Source organism: Megalobrama amblycephala, linkage group LG2, assembly GCF_018812025.1.
Source record: "Megalobrama amblycephala isolate DHTTF-2021 linkage group LG2, ASM1881202v1, whole genome shotgun sequence".
Taxonomy (NCBI): domain Eukaryota; kingdom Metazoa; phylum Chordata; class Actinopteri; order Cypriniformes; family Xenocyprididae; genus Megalobrama; species Megalobrama amblycephala.
The window spans coordinates 11,083,675-11,103,132 of record NC_063045.1 but is presented as its reverse complement, the minus strand read 5'-3'; the positions used below and the strand labels follow the sequence as shown (position 1 = coordinate 11,103,132).

Below are 19,458 nucleotides of genomic sequence, written 5' to 3'. Positions count from 1 at the left end.
GAATCATCAGATCAGTTTTGTCTTCTTGCAACTTTTACTATAAGAAATGTGCTTCAGAAACACACAGTTACAACAACCAGAGAAACATTGAAAGTTAAGAAGTCAAGAGCCCAACTAAAGCAATCGCTTACCTCCATAACAGTGACTTCAAACTTTATTATTTTCAATAAAACAGCACTAATGCTTTCTGGAGGCTAGTGAGGGCTGCCAGTGCTAAGGGGCCAATGTTTCGCCAATGAGAAAGTTCTCAGGGGGCAGTGCAGACTTGTTTCCAGGGATTATAACATAAAGAAGAAACAGTCATTCCTCACGTTTGAGGATTAAAAAATTGAATAGCATTTATATTTTTGTATATTGTGTTATATTGTTAGTAAGTGATGATAAGAATGGCTCTGTGCATCATGAGCCGGTGTGTTATGGTGTGGTGGTTTGTGGAGCAGATGTGATGGGTCGCTCTGGTCCAGAAAGTCCAGTGCTACTTTTCCTCCTATTCCACCCCTGCTTTCAAATATTCTGCTTGAATCAATATAAATAATTGAATCATTTTAATTATGAAAGCTAATGTATTTTAGGGCTTTCAATCCAAAATCATGACTTAGGCTAAGTGGCTGTCTTTAATTCAATATCACAATCAAAAATTCATTTGAAAGCGTTTGTTCTGACAAGCAGCTCGACTCAGAGTGGAATTCTTTATTATTCCTAGTTATTTTTGTTTCATATTTGTTTAGTATCTGTTTTGAGGATTTGGCGCATTTTTGATAACGTACGTCATTGCCTCGCCGTGATGACGTCACCACTTACGCCGTCAGTCTTCTGAGGTGAGTAGAGCAGTTCACAGTGCTGCGTATATTTATTTAAATATAAAGTAGAGAATTGGTTTAAGAAACCTTTACAGGGGTGATTTATGTATTGTTTCCATCGTGTACAGCTCTATTTGTGCGTCCTTTATGGCGTTTACCGATGGAAACTAACTGTAAATCAAGCTGTCAACGATGTGTAACGTTATGCGTTAAATTTATTAATGAGCGATTTTGTGTTTTTCTTTGTTCGTGTTTTTCGATGTGTGGAGCAATAATATAGTTAGCGAATCGCTTGTCGAAGTGTCACTTTCTCTTATTGCCAGAGTACACAATGGTGTAGATCCAATTCCTTTATTGCTGTGTAGATATTAGAAAATTAAATTATATTTAGATATGGATGTATTATGTTTAGATAGATTTCTTTTTACCTGTATCTTTTCTTGGAATGCTGAACAACTTGTAAACTAAGGTATTACTTGTGTTTATATATATATATATAAAGTTATTATTATTATTATTTTTATTTTCACACTATGTAATGTTCTGTTTACTAAAACCAAGTATAAATGTCATCAAGTTAGTGTTTTTATGCTTCTTTACATTTATTCCCAAATAATAGGCTGACTAAAGGCAGTAACAATTTAAACAATTGTGAACTAATGTTTAATGTTTATATCTTTTCTTTTTAATAGTCTATTTATTTTCAGCAGTCATCAATCTTGTACATGGTCAGTGGTCATAGACACGAAGATGTACCTTTAATTTCCCCAAGCTGATTGTTCACTAAAAACCCCGCAGTCATCATGCTTTCTGCCATTTCAGGTTTGCTTTTGAGGTGACATAATGCGGTATCTAAGGGGGTGAGTTGTTTACTTTTTAATTAGTCTTCACATTGATGCCATCGGTGTCTTCATTCAGGCCGATTTGATGAGAACGTGCACGAAAACAAGTAGTGGGATTTATCACACAAACCAATCATAACTGATCATATCCAATCAAAGCGCGATGGAGGCAATGCCTCCTCTCACGTGACTTTCCCCCATTCATTCTCAATCACCCCCCTCTAAACCCACTGCATGCTATAGGGGTTCTGCTTTATTTCTATGAGTGGAAGGGAGGCACAAGAAACACGGACTCCCTGCTGTAACTGCACCTGCGGGAGTCGCTGTTTGGCAGTGTTTCTTCAGAAAAATTAGTGATTTACAAAATTAGTGATTTAAAAAATGTACACTTTTTAATGTAAAATTTTGTAATATTTGTGATGTTTCATTTTTCTAATATTGATTATTTTCTCATCCAGATTTTTTGAGGAGGCACTGCCTCCCTTGCCTCCTTGGAGGAAATGCTGCTGATATATGTATATATATATATATATATATTATAATGCATAAATAAATATACAAAGAAGTGTAAAAACAAAACAAAAATATATAAATAGATACATACTGAATGAATATTAAGATATTTGAATGAATCGGCTAAATTAATGATTGTACTCACATGAAAATGACTTGCCGCCAACTATTTATGTTTTCACCTCGTTTATTAATGTCTTCAGATCACCTGTATTATGCCACTTACCACTTAATCTGTCAACAGATTAAGGCAAACTAAACAAAACAAAATTACCAATTTTGATATAGATATAAATTTCTTAGCATGTATTTGATTACAGTCTCTAATACACGTTTCATTTAGAAATGATTGAACACTTATTGAACAAAAACTCTGCTAAATGACAAGATAAATGAAGTTAAACTCAGCTGGAATGTTATTTATAATTTTAATATTTCATTGTTCATATGATGATACTGTAGAATATGTGAATTTGTTTTAAAAAATAAATGCAATAATTTTACCTATTGACAGATGGATAAACACAAAATTTAAATGCTTAAAATATGTAAATTAAAATCATTGGTTTAATACCTTGTTTAATTATTGCTCTTCTGCTCTTCCTGCTACACAGGAATTTCTATCTTGTAAAGTTTCTTCTACAAAATTCACCAATAAATGTCGGAATTTTCCCATCAGCCTACAAGTGACAAACATGAATGATCCAGAATCTTGCAGAATAAAACGTGAAGATACTGAAGAACAAATAGGTTGGTGTTTATTCTTGATTCTTCATTAATAATGCTAAAGACCATTAAAACTTCAAGCAGTTAACCAGATTTTGTAGTTGTACTTAATTCATAAGAGCTGTGAAATAGAGCAAATAATATACAGGACACATTCCATTTATTTGGTATAAAATTAAGCTTAAAACATTTTGACATGCATTCTCTGTAAAGCTGCTTTGAAACAATATGTATCGTGAAAAGCGCTATACAAAAAAATGTGAATTGAATTGAATGAAACAGTTTTCTTTTCTTTAGTTGTCAACAAATGGTCAGTGAAATGAGGTTTCAGAAACATTCATATTGATTGTTTACATCAGTCGGTCAGACTAAATATAGGTGCTGTTTTATTTTATATCTATTTCACAACCATATTACTAAAATATTAAACAGTTTTTAACCTACATTAAATGTAGTTGTTCAGACATATCTAGTATTTCTTACTACAAAAGCCTGCAATTTGTGGCTGAAATTATTTAAAAATAATAATTGGAAGATCAGTGTGCAAATAAATGCACCAAAATAAAAAAATTTATAGCAGATTTCTGCTACTTTCTTCTATCATATCAGGGTTCACTTGTGTTCTTTTCCTTCCTTTTTTTTCATTTTACTAATGAAATGTTTTAATTTCATTTTAGAAATGACAGAAGAAAACAAGAAGAGTGAAGAATTTACTGAAGTAGAGGAGAAACATGATGTCAAAGCCATAAAAAAATCTTTGCCGAAAAGAAGTTCCAAGCAATCTTTTACTTGCTTTCACTGTGGAAAGAGTTTCTCATACAAACATAATTTGAAACATCACATAAGGGTTCATACTGGAGAGAAACCTTTCACATGTGATCAGTGTGGGAATAGTTTCACACAAAAAAGAATCCTTAAGGAACACATGAAAATCCACACTGGAGAGAAGCCGTACACATGCGATCAGTGCGGGAAAAGTTTCGCACAAGCAAACGCTCTTAAATTACATCTGCATATTCACTCTGGAGAAAGACCATATAACTGTGATCAATGTGGTAGAATGTTTTCAAGGGTTGAATCCCTGAAGAGCCACTTGAAAGTTCATACAAAGGAGAAGCCTTATGTTTGTTCTTTGTGTGGAAAGAGTTTTTGCCAGATGGGTGCATTAAAAATACACCAGGAAAGACACAGCGGTGTGAAGAATCACATGTGCTTTGATTGTGGGAAGACCTTTATTAGAGATGCTGAACTGAAACGGCACCAGAAGACTCACACTGGAGAAAAACCTTACAAGTGTTCACACTGCGAAAAGAGTTTCAGTCAGGCAGGACACATGAAAATACACGAGAGGATCCACACTGGAGAGAAGCCGCACACATGTGATCAGTGTGGGAAGAGTTTTGCACATGCAAACACTCTTAAATTACATTTGCTTTGTCATTCCGGGGAAAAACACTATAACTGCGATCAGTGCAGTAAGACATTTGTTTTGGCAGTATCCCTGAAGGTCCACCTGAGAGTTCACTCAAAGGAGAAGCCTTACATGTGTTCTTTTTGTGGAAAGAGTTTTAGTCAGCTGGGAGGTTTAAAAATACACCAGAAAAGACATGACGGCGTGAAAAATTATGTGTGTCTCGATTGTGGGAAGACCTTTATTACAAATGCTGAATTGAAACTGCACCAGAGAACTCACACTGGAGAAAAACCTTACAAGTGTTCACAGTGTGACAAGAGATTCAGTTGGTCAGCATGTCTGAAAATACATGAGAGGAGCCACACTGGAGAGAAGCCGTATCACTGTCCTTCATGTGGGAAAAGTTTTAGTAAATTAGATTCTCTACGCAGCCATACAAAAAGAAATATCCATTGCAATATATCCATATAAATCTTTCCTAGCCAGCTGCAACAAGAGTCTGGACAAGTAACCGTCATCCTAAGTTACCAGTGAGATTCAGATGCACAAAAGGAGGCTATGACACTTTAAAAACATTCAATTCTTATTCCAGTGTAGCACATTTGGGAACACAAAGTCTGATGTGCTTTGTGTTTCATGCCAAGTGTTGCACTGTTGCCATTTACATGCATGAAGCGCGTCTCATCAGCTCAATTAACAAACATGCTGTGAGTTTCAGCTTGAAAGCTTACTCATTTAACTGTGATCAATGTGGTATTTTTGTTTGTTTATTTTTTTACATGAGAAAACAGTGGTGTGAAGAATCACGTGCATTGAGTGTGAGAAGATTTTTTTGCTTTTTGCACAAACAAAACACTTGTGTCACTTTACAAAATTGAGGTTAACCCACTGGAGTCACAAGGATTCATTTAATGATGTCTTTACCATCTTTCTGGGGCTTGAAAGTAGTAGTTGCATAGCTGTCAATGGAGGGAGAGAAAGCCCTTAGATTTCATCAAAAAGATCTTGATTTGTATTCCGAAGATGAACAAAAACGGAAAAACTGCAAATCACAAATCCAACCACTGTGTGCACCAGTGGAGCTTTTCTGACATCTAATGCAGAAAATTTGGTACTGCTCCCAATTTTTTAAATAATATAGGCCTACATTTTCGCCTTGCGGTGACAATATCACCACTAGTGTCACTAATGTGAGGAGAGCATTAAAGTCACAAAGAAATCAAAATGGACAATTCTTATTTTTATGGAAAATTGCATATTTATTCTAAATGATTTATCTCTGCACACTTATTATTTTCTATAATCTATGTTCCCTTGTAATCTTTATTCTAAATATCATCTCCTCCCTCTTACATAGATTTATACAATCATAAAGGCAACAGACCAAAAAAGCTCAAAGTGTGTTTTTCTACCATTTACTAGAATATGATGGCAGAATAATGGACAAAATTTGAAGTTTAAATGACTAACTGTGCGCCATCTGTACTTCAAACATAGTTTTATAAATGAGCAATTTACGCTGTATATAAACATGAATTTAAACAGCATATATTGATCTGTTTTAACAAATGGCTTAGGTATAATGAGAATTATTGTAGCCTTCTAATGTAAAAACAAAATAAGGCACATGACAGCGTTAAACATGGGAGACATGCACTAGATTTTAAATCTAGTCTATAGCGCCCTCTGGTGACTGACTCATGTAAACTCGAGTCTAAGATGCTTTTAATAATGCTCACGAAGTATTTCAGTTACATGGCGTTTAGACAAAGTGACAATGCTCTTTTGGTTGTTGTGTTGTTTTAAATACCTTTTTTATTTTATTTGGGAATTGTTTTTTTTTTTTTTGGTAAGTTTTTTTTTTATACTGACTTCGTCTCGTGGTGATGACGTGATCGCAAAGTCAGTTGCGAGATGAGCTGGGTGCGGTATATTTACACAATTTTTAGTTGCATTAACTAAAATATATACTTTAAGCGTTACTGCGAGTACTTAAAGCCTGTGAGGAGCGACGCGCGACGTTTTAAATCCATCAAGAGGTACAAAACAATGTGAGTATTTTGTTGCAAAGTCCCTTTTAGACTTTGTAGGTAACGTTAAATATGAATGACTCTGGAAACATGAAAATATTGCTTTGTGGTTTTATGATCGCTGTAGTTATTAATATAGTTATTATTTAGATTGAAATGGACATAGTATGCTGCTGTACGTATATGTTTACATATTGTACTGCCAACTGCTCTAAAATGGGTGTTGTGTTTTGATGTATTTTTAACGTTTTACTCAACACAAAACTACTCCCCACTTTTGATAGTTAACGTTACATCTCTTAACAGCATTTATTCAATTGTAGTCTTTTATGTAGTCTTTTAGGCATGTTACATGTAAAAACAGCAATAACTCACTAAAAACAAATGAGCAAATCCGTTAAGTGACCAGTTAAATTAAGCTGAATTAAATTTGTGTTATTTATTGTTGCTAACAAATCTGTACATTTATTTCAAAGTTGATGTATTCTCCACTTTTCTTACTTCATAGCTGGATTATCCACTCAACAATTCATCTTCTGTGAAGCTTCTCCCTACGACATTTCATCAATAAAAGCTGGGATGTTTCCAAGTGAAGAGAGAGTTTATGAAAAAACATTGAGAACATGAGTGAACCAATACCCTGCAAAATGAAACATAAAGATATTGAAGAACAAAAAGGTTGGTGTTTTATTCTTGATTCTTCAAGCTGAACAACATAAAATTCATGGAAAGCTGCAGGGACATGAAATTCTTTTATAATAATAATATTGTATAGCAGTTGTCTACTTCCCAGCCAGCACAGCTATGTGGGGCTCAGATGGGTGTCGCCTGGACTGTCTAACTGGGACCAGCCGGTTTTGTCCACAGTTTTCATGGAGGCCCCAAATGGGTTAGCCCAGGGGCACGTTCAAGCTCAAACCGGTGAACAACGTTTCACTGCGTTTTCTGGGTTGAACGACATCTTTCCTGGAAATGGTGTGCAACTGATTTGAGATACGTTTTCTCTTGTTTGGTGGGTGTGTCAGAAATGTCAGCCCAATCAGCGGCAACATGTATATAAACCACACGGTATTAAAGAGACAGCTCGCACAATGGGTATTAATGTAATATAAAAATACTAATATATTTTGCTATTGTATTGTGAAGTGACGCTTTAATAAACTTTTCTATACTCCTCTGATTATATAATGGTAAATATTACAATATCATAGCACAACAACAGTGATCAGCAATAATGATAAGCCTATTACTCACAATAAAAATAATATAGATCATAACACAGTTTCGGAGGGAAGAAGTGGGTTATCCTTCACCTGAAATGTTTGTCTTTTCATGCTGAAATGCAAGGCAAATGTTGTATCACAATAATTAGAAGTTTCCACAAATCCCTTCACTCGATTGGGATGTTCTTTTTTATTCTGGATGGCAAGGGCAGTGACTGTAACATTGAGTGTATTTTGTAGTATTAAACACCTATTTATACCGATTTAATCAGGCTCCAAAAATTCTTCAAAAACTCAAAGAATGGCCTTCTCAGCATTGTTGTAACTCTTGCGTCATCAGAACAGGGTGTTCAGCGCACCACCGTTTCCATTTAAAAAAACGTTTTGCAACATTTTGTCAGGGCTGAACACACCCCAGATGAAATGAACACTGCTCAGATTGCACACTACAGGCTGTTAAATCTAACATGAAGAAACATGCTGGAGATAATTAGGTGATAATGAGCAGAATTAAACCACTAAATGATGATAACATTCTTATCATTTAACAGCTGACCACATTTTCCCTTTTTTTTTCTTGCCATAACAAACAGTAAGAGCAGCCAGAGAAAAACCATCCTTAAAAAAAGTCAAACTGCCTAACTGAAGTAAGCGCTGACCTCGATCATGGTGACATCAAAACAAACTTATTTTCAGCAAATCATCAACATCTAAACCTTTGGTAATTCTCAATAAGCACTTTTGTAGATGTTTGTCAGAAATAAAGTCAATCTGGTTAGTAATAAGTGAAGCTGGTAATGGTGTTTGTGGCGATGTTTAATCAGATCTTATGAGATTTAATGTCTTTTATCTTCAGTTGATTTCATCGAAGGCTGTGGCTGAAGTTGTAGTTCTTGTTGTTCCTCTGTCCTTCAGTGATTCTGCTCGTTATCACCTTATTATCTCATTAACTCCAGCATGTTTCTTCATGTTAAGTTTAACAGCCTGTAGTGTGCACACTGAGCAGTGTTCATTTCATCTGGGCTAACCCATGTGGGGCCTACATGGAAACTGTGGACAAAACCGGCTGGGCCCCAGTTAGACAGCCCAGGCGACACCCATCTGGGCCCCACATAGCTGTGCTGGCTGGGTTTCTGCTTTTACACGAGATTAAAACTTTCTTTCATTTTAGTCCTGCTGAAAGACACTGAGGATAGTGAAGAACTGAGTGAAGAACTGAGTGAAGTGCAAATGAAAAATAATCATGTCAAAACTGGAGAAAAATCTTTGAGTCACTCTCAGACTAAAAGTACAATTTTATTGAAAAAAAGAGCCAAAAAATCTTTCACATGCCCTCAGTGTGAAAAGAGTTACACATTAAAAGGAAGCCTTAGGGATCACATGAAAATCCATACTGGAAAGAATTTGCACACATGTGATCAGTGCGGGAAAAGTTTCACAAAGAAAGGAACCCTTAAGGATCACATGAAAATCCACACTGGAGAGAAGCTGCACACATGTGATCAGTGTGGAAAGAGTTTCACATTAAAAGGAACGCTTAAGGATCACATGAAAATCCACAGTGGAGTGAAGCCGCACACGTGTGATCAATGTGGGATGAGTTTCACAAAAAAAGGATCACTTAAAGAACACATGACAATCCACACCGGAGAGAAGCCGCACACATGTGATCAATGTGGGAAGAGTTTCAGAAAGGCATGCACTTTTAAAATACACCTGCGTTCTCATTCTGGAGAAAGACCATTTAACTGTGATCAGTGCGGTAAAAAATTTTTTAGGGGAGATGCGCTGAAGGACCACATGAAAGTTCACACACAGGAGAAGCCTTACACGTGTACTTTGTGTGGAAGGAGCTTTAGTCAGATGGGTAGTCTAAATTTACACCAGAAAAGACACAATGGTGTGAAGGATCATATGTGCTTTGATTGTGGGAAGACTTTTGTTAGAGATGCTGAACTGAAAAAGCACCAGAGGATTCACACTGGTGAAAAACCTTACAAGTGTTCACTCTGTGACAAGAGATTCACATGGTCCGAATATCTGAGAATACACGAGAGGATCCACACCAGAGAGAAACCTTACAAGTGTTCACACTGTGACAAGAGATTCAAATGGTCCGATTATCTGAGAAAACATGAGAGGATCCACACTGGAGTGAAGCCGTATCACTGCCCTCCGTGCGGGAAGAGTTTCACTCAATTATCTTCTTTACGCAGTCATACAAAAAACAAATGTCTGAAATCACAATAAGTAGTTCACCTTCAGATCCAGAGCATTTATATGCGACACTCTGCCCTCAGCAAACAAGACCCAATAATGCATAGAGCAATAAAATATTTCTCTTCTATATAAATTTGCCCCAATCAGTGACAACACATCAAAACATCTTCCGAGTTCAGACCAGCGGTTTCAAGTGTGAAATTAACATCAACCCCATGATGGTGTTTCTCCAAAATAAACAATATCTAATAATTGAATTTTGTTCAATTTATATTCTAATTTCTTATCCATATGTATCACCATTGAGTGCTTTTCACACATCATTCTAAACGGAATGTTTCACACTTGTAATTTAGAAGTGGGGTTAACACTGCTATTTACCCGGGGTTATGAAACCCTGCAGCACTGCTTTTGGGCTGTTAACCCCGCACTGTTGTGACAGTTTGGAACAATAAGCAACCGACAAATAATAACGTGCCTCATATTCGTGTGATTTGGATTCATGGAAAAACCAGTTTGAGGGGGAAAATATCAAAGGACGACTGAAAATGTGACAATTGGATTTTCATTCTTGCCTTTATAGTCTGAAAAGTCCATTTAGGAAAACTTGACAAATTCGCCCATGTTTAATATGAGAATGCTCAACACTAGAGCCCTTATGTAAGCATATTGCGTGTGGCTTTCATCCAATCAGTGACAAATATGCAAATAAGGACATTCTTTTGTTTGGTATGTTATTTTGTAGATGTTTTCCCTGCAAACAAGCATGAGAATTTGCCCATTGGCAAAACATTGGCCCCTTACTATTTACTCAAGAAATACTTTCTGGCTCAGCTGAAACTCAAACTAGGAACCTTCTTGTTGAGAGAAGACAGTGTTTCCCACTAAGACACTTTTGCTGCCCTTGGACACAGACATAAAATACACATATTTGTAGAATAATTATTAAAAAGCTGATTTAATTAATTATTAAAATGTATTTAGATACCACTTATAGTATATTTGGACCCATTGGGGCGGTTTCCCAGACAGAGATTAAGCCTAGTCCTAGAATAAAATGGGCCTTTAAACCAGATTAACAGAAATCTGCTTTCTCTGTCATGGTTTAAAATAGTCCTAGACTTAGTCTAGTCCAGAGTTTAATAAGCTGATTTCCTGGAGGAAAACTAGAGCTACTCCAGGACTAAACTGAGGCTTAAATTAAACCTAGCAGGAGGCAGGTTTAACTTCAGATTAAAGGTGCTAAAGAGGATGTTTTGTTTTATACATTTTTGCAATATTACTTGAAACTGTCTTTACTAACTGATAAAAGACTATTTATTAGGTGCACTGAAAGGAATAATATTAATATACATCATCTGTGCACGAGGTAGGGCCTTAAAAACATCAGCCAATTGGCCGATTGGCCCTCTGGCCTGTCAATCACTGCCGTGACGTTCCTTGTGAGAGACGAGCGCAGCTGCGCGCTCCAGTAACTTTCCACACTCCACAGGCGCTGCATGCAATGTTTTTGTCAGGAGACAGGAGTAACAACTGCAGATTCTGAGTTACCTGCGGTGAGTCCGACATAATGAATCCACTAACACAACACAGCGAATGCCGGTGATAAACACTCGTGTTCCAATACGAGTGTTTACGAGTTTTGGGAGGCGTTCCTTCGAAGGTAGGGGGGTTGTTCTTACGCATGCGCTCATTTCAAAAACTCAGTAACAGTCTTTGGTTTCTCAGTCGATGAAAAGATCCTCTTTAGCAGTTTTTCATTTTGAAATAGCATGTTTCAGTCAAGTAACCCAATCAAACAGGACTTTTACTTCCCATCATGCTTTGCACCTGGCTGAAGTGGGAGAGTAAATGTTGAAAAAGTGTTATTTTATGCTTTTTTTTTTTAGAAAGATGAGAATATGGAGAGACTTCTTACTGTTTATTGTTCTATTATGTAAAAGTTTTGTTATGCTTGTTTTTTTTTTTTTTTTTTTTTTTTTTTTAGATTACCGTTGTGGTGAAGTGTTGAGCTTGTGCTTGGGTTGAGGACCTGCTGACAAGAACTGCCCTTTTTGTGACTATGATAGTGCTTTGGATCAAATCAGTCTAATTTCTAGACTGCCAACACCGATCATCACATGTGTAAATATGTTTAGTTTGTTGCTAATGTAAAGGACAAAACAAAAGCATTGATGATTATTATATATGTAGAATTAATCTATTTAAAAAGAATTCATTATAAACATATTTTGAGGCATTTCTTTTTTTTCACAGCTGATGTATTTTGCTTGCTTTAAAATAAATGTCTCTTGTTTAAGTTTTTTTTATAATGGAGTCTTTTTCTGCTGCCATTGTTTTTCTTTGCTTCTCAGTTCCATGCAATTTTAAGATTTTCTTGGTTCATTCCATGCTTTACAGGCAACCTCTCTCATGCTAATTTGGCTTTCTGAAACACAGATTAATTACAGATTACTAAAACCTGGACTATGGAGTCCTGATTTAAAATAAACCATTTTTAAACCATGATTAACCATTCTGGATTAAGGCCTATCCTGGTTTAATTTAAACCCTGTCCGGGAAACCACCCAGAGAGTTGCTATTGTTCTTGACGCGATTCCAAAGAGCGTGACGTTACTTTTAACTGTAGTTCAGTGGAAATCATACATACTCGTCGAACATATACATAAGAAGAAGTGTAAACAAATGTAAACCAAATTTTTCACATTTTATAAATGACTCCAAATTATATGTAAGTCTTTCGGAACAAGCCAAAAACAAAAAAGCACTGAAAACATGTAATGCTCTGAAAGCAAGGAAATTTATGTTATTTTTTTTTCTTCCTCTTTCCAGCTAATGTTAATGTGATAATGTGAATGTGTAATACCTCTTCGTCTTGTGGCATTGAACGGTCTAACTCTACAATACTACATTCACAGTCTTTGTAATGTGTTTCAGCACATCATTTGTAACATTTATAATGTGTTTAGAAACAATTGAACTTTCTAGAGCTGGAAAGAGACAAATGAATGTATATTATCTTGATAAATGGGATTAAATGTTCGTTTTTTAAAAAAATAGACTAGTTGGCAACATGCCAGTTAAGGAAACGAAACCAGAAGACCTGATAAATGATTGTGGGAAAATCCCTGGGAAAGAACCCAGATGCACGCATATTGTGTAATAGACATCTGTGGAGAAGACATTTTCCACAACAATGTTAGCTTGTAGTCTGATATGAAAGCATGGGAAATGAGGAGCAGTGTTGGTGCTCTTGACTCCGGTAAGCTCCACTTTAGCTCATAACCACTCCTCAAGCCCCAGTTGGCCGGCTTTAGACCAAGGTATTCGGCTGGTCAAAAATCCCTCACCACTGGCCCAGAGGAAGCCCAGAGGAGGCGCGATCAAAACCATGGAAGTGACAGTGGAAACAAGACTGGCCCTGGCATTCACTAGCATGCTCGATTTGGGAACACTGCTAATGAGAACATGAGTGATCCAGGACCTTGCAAAATGGACCATGAAAATAATGAAGAACAAAGGGGTTGATGTTTATTCTTGATTCTTTATTAATAATGCTGAAGAACATTAAGGTTATAAAACTTAATGCAATTCATCAGAATTAGTGGATAGTTGGAACAGTCCTAAGAGAGGTGAAATAACAGTTAAAGTAGCAAATAATATATGGGACACTTTCCATGAACTGAGTACAGAATGGAGACTCGAGCTCAGTATTCTTTTCTTTTGTTTTCAACAAATAGTGATTTGAGAATCATTGATTGTTAATATCAGAAGGTCAATTGACATATAAATTGACTGTTAACGTTGTGGAGAACATAAAGAAATGACAAGGGAGTCTATCAACTTTGCATAAATGTAATCATTCATAATAAACTACAGTTTAAAAAAGTTTTGGTGTTGATTTTTAGGCTAGTTCACAGGTAGGGTGGGTGATATGACACAATATGAGTCGTTTTATTTCACAATAACGATATATATCACAGTGAGAATAAAAACCTGCTCTCATTTCTCAGTTAAGTGGAAGAGTACTGGCTTGGGCATACCACTTCTCCCCCTTCCTGCTCCTTATCTGTGTCCGAATTCCTTGAATCCTGCTTGTATCCTTGAACAATAGATACACTGTAAAAAAATAAATCGTAAAAAAAAGGTCAGTGACTGTCAGCTATGGCTGCCAAACAAAAACCTTAAAATTAAAGTAAAATATTCTAATTTAAATAAAGTGCAAAAAACTTTAACAGAAATTTTCATTACACTTTTTTTACGGGTATTCCCTGAATTATTACAATAAAACACGTTCACTGCAAAACAAAATCTTAAAAAAAAAAAAACAACAACAGTCAAATGACTGCAACAGCTGTTAAACACAGTCTATAAAATAAATGTAAAATATCCTAATTTAAATAAAGTACTATTGCAGTGCTGTGATACTATAAACAATTTTATTAAATCATTATGCAGAAAATGTTTTATCGATGTTATGCAGACTCACACAGACATCAAGAATCAGCGTATGAATCTCAACAACGGTGACAATAAAAAAAAAATTCAGATCAACTCAGAATATCACAAAACAAGCTACTAAAGTCACAAAAAAAAAAAACTTAATCAATTGTCACCATTGTTGAGATTCATATGCTGATTATTGATGTCTCTGTGCTCAAAAAATTTAATAAAAACATTTCAGAATACCAGGTTATCATAATATGATTTCACAATATCTCAGAAAATCATATGAAATTAACAGTTAATATACTCAGAAACTTGATGGTATGTGATATTAGTGAATCAAACCACTTTGTTTGCAACAAATGACATGTTTGGGTAAACACTGTTACAAAGACCACAAACCCACACAAAAAGCCAAGAGTCAAACTGCCCAACTAAAGGAAACACTGACCATCATAATGGTGACCAAACATTTTCAATAAAACATCAACATCTAAATCTCTGTTAATTCTCAAAAAGAACTTCTGCTGAGATCTTGAGAGATTTATTGTCTTCTTTTATCTTCAGTTGATTTCAGGCTGTGTGGCTTTAAGTCAGTTGTAGTTGTGTTTCAAGCATTATGTTGAACCAACATCACATTATAACCCTGATTCAATGTCATTACCATTGATTTTTGTTGAAATTTCAACATTTTCTCAAAATCCCAGCCACTTCGTTGTATATGCAGTCCCCTTCCCCCCACAGATCTTCGACGAGCACAGGAATCTAAATGGTTAACACATAGGCCCACCTAGTAGTCTTGCGGTCATGGAGACATGACAGACACTTTCAAGAGCTATTCTCTTTCTTCTTCTTACTAGCAGAGCTAGTGCTATCGCTCTTAGCACGGGACATATACATATTTTGCTGCTGACCGAAAGGTGGAACAACAATCAAATGATACTTCCGTATCATAAACAGGCAAGGCTTAAAATGAAAACTTTCTTGACAAAGCAAAACTGCAAGCTTAAGTGAGCATAAAGATGATTATATACAATTTATATCACTTTTTAATGTTTTGAATTTTTTATGATTTAATGAAAATTAAAGCTTTCTTTTATTTTAGACCTGATAGAAGAGAATGAGGAGAGTGAAGAACTGAGTGAAGCGGAGGAGAAACATCATCATGTCAAAACTGGAGAAAAAGCTTTCAGTTGCTCAAAGACTGAAAGAAATTTACTGAAAAGAAGAGCCAAAAAATCTTTCATCTGCGCTCAGTGTGGGAAGAGTTACACATTAAAAGGAAGCCTGAAGCGGCACATGATAATCCACACAGGAGAGAAACCACACACATGTGATCAGTGCGGGAAGAGTTTCACATTAATAGGAACCCTTAAGGAACACATGAAAATCCACACTGGAGAGAAGCCGTACACATGTGATCAGTGTGGGAAGAGCTTTGCACACCAAGGAGGCCTTAGAATCCACATGAAAATCCACACTGGAAAGAAGCCGTACACATGTGATCAATGTGGACAGAGTTTTGCACACAAAGGAACCCTTAAGGATCACATGAAAACCCACACTGGAGAGAAGCCATACACATGTGATCAATGTGGGAAGAGTTTTGCACAAAAAGGATCCCTTAATGAACACATGAGGATCCACACTGGAGTGAAGCCGCACATATGTGATCAGTGTGGAAAGAGTTACAGAAAGGCATGCAGTTTTAAAATACATCTGCGTTATCATTCTGGAGAAAGACCATTTTATTGTAATAAGTGTGGCAGAACATTTTTTAGGGCAGATCACCTGAAGGACCACATGAAAGTTCACACACAGGAGAAGCCTTACACGTGTTCTCTGTGTGGAAAGAGCTTTAGTCAATCAGGTACTCTAAAATTACACCAGAAAAGACACAATGGTGTGAAGGATCATATGTGCTTTGATTGTGGGAAGACTTTTGTTAGAGATGCTGAACTGAAACTGCACCAGAGAATTCACACTGGAGAAAAACCTTACAAATGTTCATACTGTGACAAGAGATTCACATGCACAGGACATCTGAAAAAACACAAGAGGATCCACACTGGAGAAAAACCTTACAAGTGTTCACACTGCGACAAGAGATTCGTTCAGTCAGAATATTTAAAAATACATGAGAAGAACCACAGAGTTCAGTCAATTATCTTCTTTACGCAATCATACAAAAAACAAATGTCCTAAATCAAAGCGAGTAGTTCAGAGGTAGCTGCTGCTATATGGAGTGATTTTAGTGAGTGATTAAAACAAATGCAAAATAGTGTATGGTGTGACTTGTTTTTGACTCTCTTGTTCCTACTAGAAATGATATAAATCCCTTTCTGCACTTATACACAATACAGTAGGCTTATATTATCAAGTAACTGTCATGCTGTTAGGCGAACTAAGTCTAAGGTCACATGCTAGGGATGCCTTCTTTAGTCTCTTCCCTGTTTAAGAATAGATGTTAAAATGATGAATAAGAAGAAAGAAGTTGTTCCTGTTTACACCTGGTGTTTTAAGTTGTCTCTTTTGTCGACTTTCGACCACTTCTGTCCTGATTTCTTCAAGGGGAGGGTCTATGGGTGGATAAATGTATGGGCCTTTTCAGATCTTTCTATCTAGTTGACGAAATAAGCTGGCGCTGTTTACATATGAACATGTCTGGAAATGACGGAAAAACAGTTTTCATTTGCACTGACAGCCGCAAGACTAGGTAGGCTGACCGAGCAACTGAGTCGTCCAGCGTTCATTTGCTCGAGCCGTAATAAGCTCTTGTATCGTGAAAACACTGATTAGAGCACGGTAACTTTTTAAGATCACAGTTTAAGACATTAAATCATAGAAGCACATAATACAAGACACTTTCTTTTAAAATCCATAAAAGACTTTATTTATTCTAACACAAGCTAATCTACCACGAACACAAACATACATACATACATTCATTCATACGCGTTGCAGCAAGACAGGAAATGAGAGAGAAAGAGTTTAGGAGAGAGAGAGAGAGAGAGAGTGTGATATGATGAATTCCTAGCAAAGTTATGCTTTTCAGAAGATCTGACCTGAACGAACCATGAATCATTAAATGCACCAGTTCAGTTTTAATCTGGAGGTACTTGCTTGCGTCGACTTTGAATGTGAATATCCCTCGTTGGCGTGTAGAGAAGAGTTTTCCAAGTCGATGAGTTGTCGCAGGGTATTCAAGGTCCGTGTTGTGTTCGGTAGAACCCAATCACGTTTGAGCTTGCTGAAAAATTAAAGGGAAGTCTCTTTGTCGCTGGAGTTAAAGTTGAAGCGGCAGAAGTCGTTGGTTGAACTTTGTGTGAAACTTAGAACACGAGACTTTCAACGGAAAAGAAAATTAAAGAAAGAAAAGAAAAGTGAGTGGAAGTTGGATGGCTTGAAATGAGCTGCTTGTCTGTTCTTCTTGTTACTCCATTGTTCTTGGTACTCTGGTCATGGCTGACCGGTTCTTTCTTCTGTTGCTCTGTTTTCCTTGACCAGAACTAACCCCCTCCTTCTATCTGGCAATGACAATTTAAACTTAGTTGTTTGTCACACCTCTGAGGAGTTTTGGCCAATCAGACATCGTCCTGTTTCAAAAGGGCCTTTCTCTGCCCCCAATAACACATAGGTGTTACATCCTGTTTCTGCTTCAGCAGAGTGTCATTTTAACATAATTTCTATTAAATGGAATACAATACATTTTAAACAGATTTCATTCAAGTCAGGATATAGGAAAGATGAAAAGAAATAAATCAAGTCCAAATAAGGCATACTTTCAGTCATTCAGTCAAGAGTTAACATATTTACATGAATTGTGAGTGTTCTAAAGCCTAACTGTTTACAGGTAGTACTTGTGGACACATAATGCAAAATGTATGTAGTTAAAAGATGTTTGATAAGTCCATTAAAATTGTTGGAACAATTTCGAAGCAGTTTTATTTGTAGAACAGTCTCTGTTGAGTTTTCTGTGAGGTTAGGTCTTTTAGACAACTAATGGGGCCTGCATTGTTTCCTCTGTTTCTTTGATCTGGGTGATCAAAGAATCTTATCTTCCTGGTGACCATTTGGTTTGTCACTCCTCCTGCTATCAGGAGCGTGGGGTGTCATAAAATTAATCCGCCTGGGTTTACTCCGCAGACGAGCTGGAGTCGGAACTTGATTCTGAATTAGGATTATGTTTAAAAGAATCATCTGAATGATTCAATTGTCTGGTTCGTCCACAGTTCCTACAAGGCATATGTGTTAACCACATATGCCTTGAGCTGTGCTCTTGGGACTCTTATGTAAATCACTGTTACCTGTTTATTGCTGTATGAGACTATAAAGCAGCAGCAGCCTATGAACTGTGCTATTGATGTTGCAAACAAGTTTCTTTTAAATAAATGTATTGATTGAAATCCTTGTCTACAAGTCTTAACTGTACTTCCACTATGCATAGGGTACAATGGGGTAAAAGGCACATTTGATTTTATTTTCCTCCAAACCACTAGATGGCACATAACCTAGCCACAACACTTTTCGAAACATCTGCTTTTCACTCTGCATGTGGATATTTGGCTGATCCCTGACACGATCACAGGCAGCAGCGCAAAGTTGATTCTGTACTAATTTAATTTTATGTTTGATGTTTGTTTTAAAAATTGTTGTAGATTTAAGTGGCAAATGAGACTCGCTAGAATTATTGAATATATTTTGAGGCAAAGGTCTTATTAATGATTTTCAATTTTGTCAAAGTAATTAAAGCAACAGTTCAATAATGGAGGAGTATGTAAGTATGTATGAATAAATAAGTATGGTATTTGGGGTAAAAGGCACAACATAAACCGATTTTTCCATTTATTAACATGACAAGGTTAGATTCAGATGGAAAATATATCATATATTAAGTCGGGTGTCCACCTGGAGATAATCACCATATTTATAATGATACCATCATATTTAAAAATAAATAAATAAATAAATATATAGTAGTCAACATTTGAAGTGGATCAAAACCTTTCATCAAAGTTGTCCTAAAACCTTCGTATTAGGACAACTTAGTTATTAGGACAACTTTTTTGATCCACTTCAAATGTTGACTACTGTATAATAAAATATAATTTTTTTGTTTTGTGATGGAGAGCCAGTGTTGCTTCTCCATCCCTTAAAACTGTGTCCTTGTTGTTCTTTAGATCATGCATATTCTTTGTAATTGTTCATGCTCCGTTTTACTTTTTTATTTCCTGTTGTTAGAGG

The 19,458-nt window shown here is 36.2% G+C and overlaps 3 protein-coding genes across 6 annotated transcripts in view; 2 read left to right on the top strand and 1 right to left on the bottom strand.

Moving 5' to 3' along the window:
• Positions 1–19,458, bottom strand: part of LOC125263588 — a 378,279-nt gene that overhangs the window by 281,595 nt on the left and 77,226 nt on the right. The window lies entirely within an intron of this gene.
• LOC125263556 (zinc finger protein 501-like) lies at positions 611–6,314 on the top strand. Of its 2 annotated transcripts, XM_048182584.1 has the most exons (4): positions 611–818; positions 1,623–1,660; positions 2,770–2,905; positions 3,559–6,314. In XM_048182584.1, exons 3-4 carry the CDS (start codon positions 2,851–2,853, stop codon positions 4,764–4,766), a joined length of 1,263 nt encoding a protein of 420 aa, XP_048038541.1. In that variant the 5' UTR covers positions 611–818; positions 1,623–1,660; positions 2,770–2,850; the 3' UTR covers positions 4,767–6,314. The 2 variants fall into 2 exon arrangements, with proteins under 2 accessions (XP_048038541.1, XP_048038540.1); XM_048182583.1 differs by lacking the exon at positions 611–818 and having other exon boundaries at positions 829–1,660.
• On the top strand, positions 6,210–17,069 carry LOC125263565 (gastrula zinc finger protein XlCGF57.1-like). 3 transcript variants are annotated; one of them, XM_048182602.1, is made up of 3 exons: positions 6,210–6,346; positions 6,834–7,003; positions 15,320–17,047. In XM_048182602.1, the coding sequence occupies exons 2-3, from the start codon at positions 6,949–6,951 to the stop codon at positions 16,417–16,419; spliced, it is 1,155 nt and encodes a 384-aa protein (XP_048038559.1). In that variant the 5' UTR covers positions 6,210–6,346; positions 6,834–6,948; the 3' UTR covers positions 16,420–17,047. The 3 variants fall into 3 exon arrangements, with proteins under 3 accessions (XP_048038559.1, XP_048038561.1, XP_048038560.1); XM_048182604.1 differs by lacking the exon at positions 15,320–17,047 and adding an exon at positions 8,720–10,020; XM_048182603.1 differs by lacking the exons at positions 6,210–6,346; positions 6,834–7,003 and adding an exon at positions 12,123–13,291 and having other exon boundaries at positions 15,320–17,069.

What these genes read in the sequence shown, in the direction of transcription:
- LOC125263565 (XM_048182603.1), top strand. Translation starts at nt 13,237, where the DNA reads ATGAGTGATCCAGGACCTTGCAAAATGGACCATGAAAATAATGAAGAA. An exon ending in AAATAATGAAGAACAAAGGG is followed by an intron (nt 13,292 to 15,319) that starts GTTGATGTTTAT and finishes CTTTTATTTTAG; the next exon opens with ACCTGATAGAAGAGAATGAG.
- LOC125263556 (XM_048182584.1), top strand. Translation starts at nt 2,851, where the DNA reads ATGAATGATCCAGAATCTTGCAGAATAAAACGTGAAGATACTGAAGAA. An exon ending in AGATACTGAAGAACAAATAG is followed by an intron (nt 2,906 to 3,558) that starts GTTGGTGTTTAT and finishes ATTTCATTTTAG; the next exon opens with AAATGACAGAAGAAAACAAG.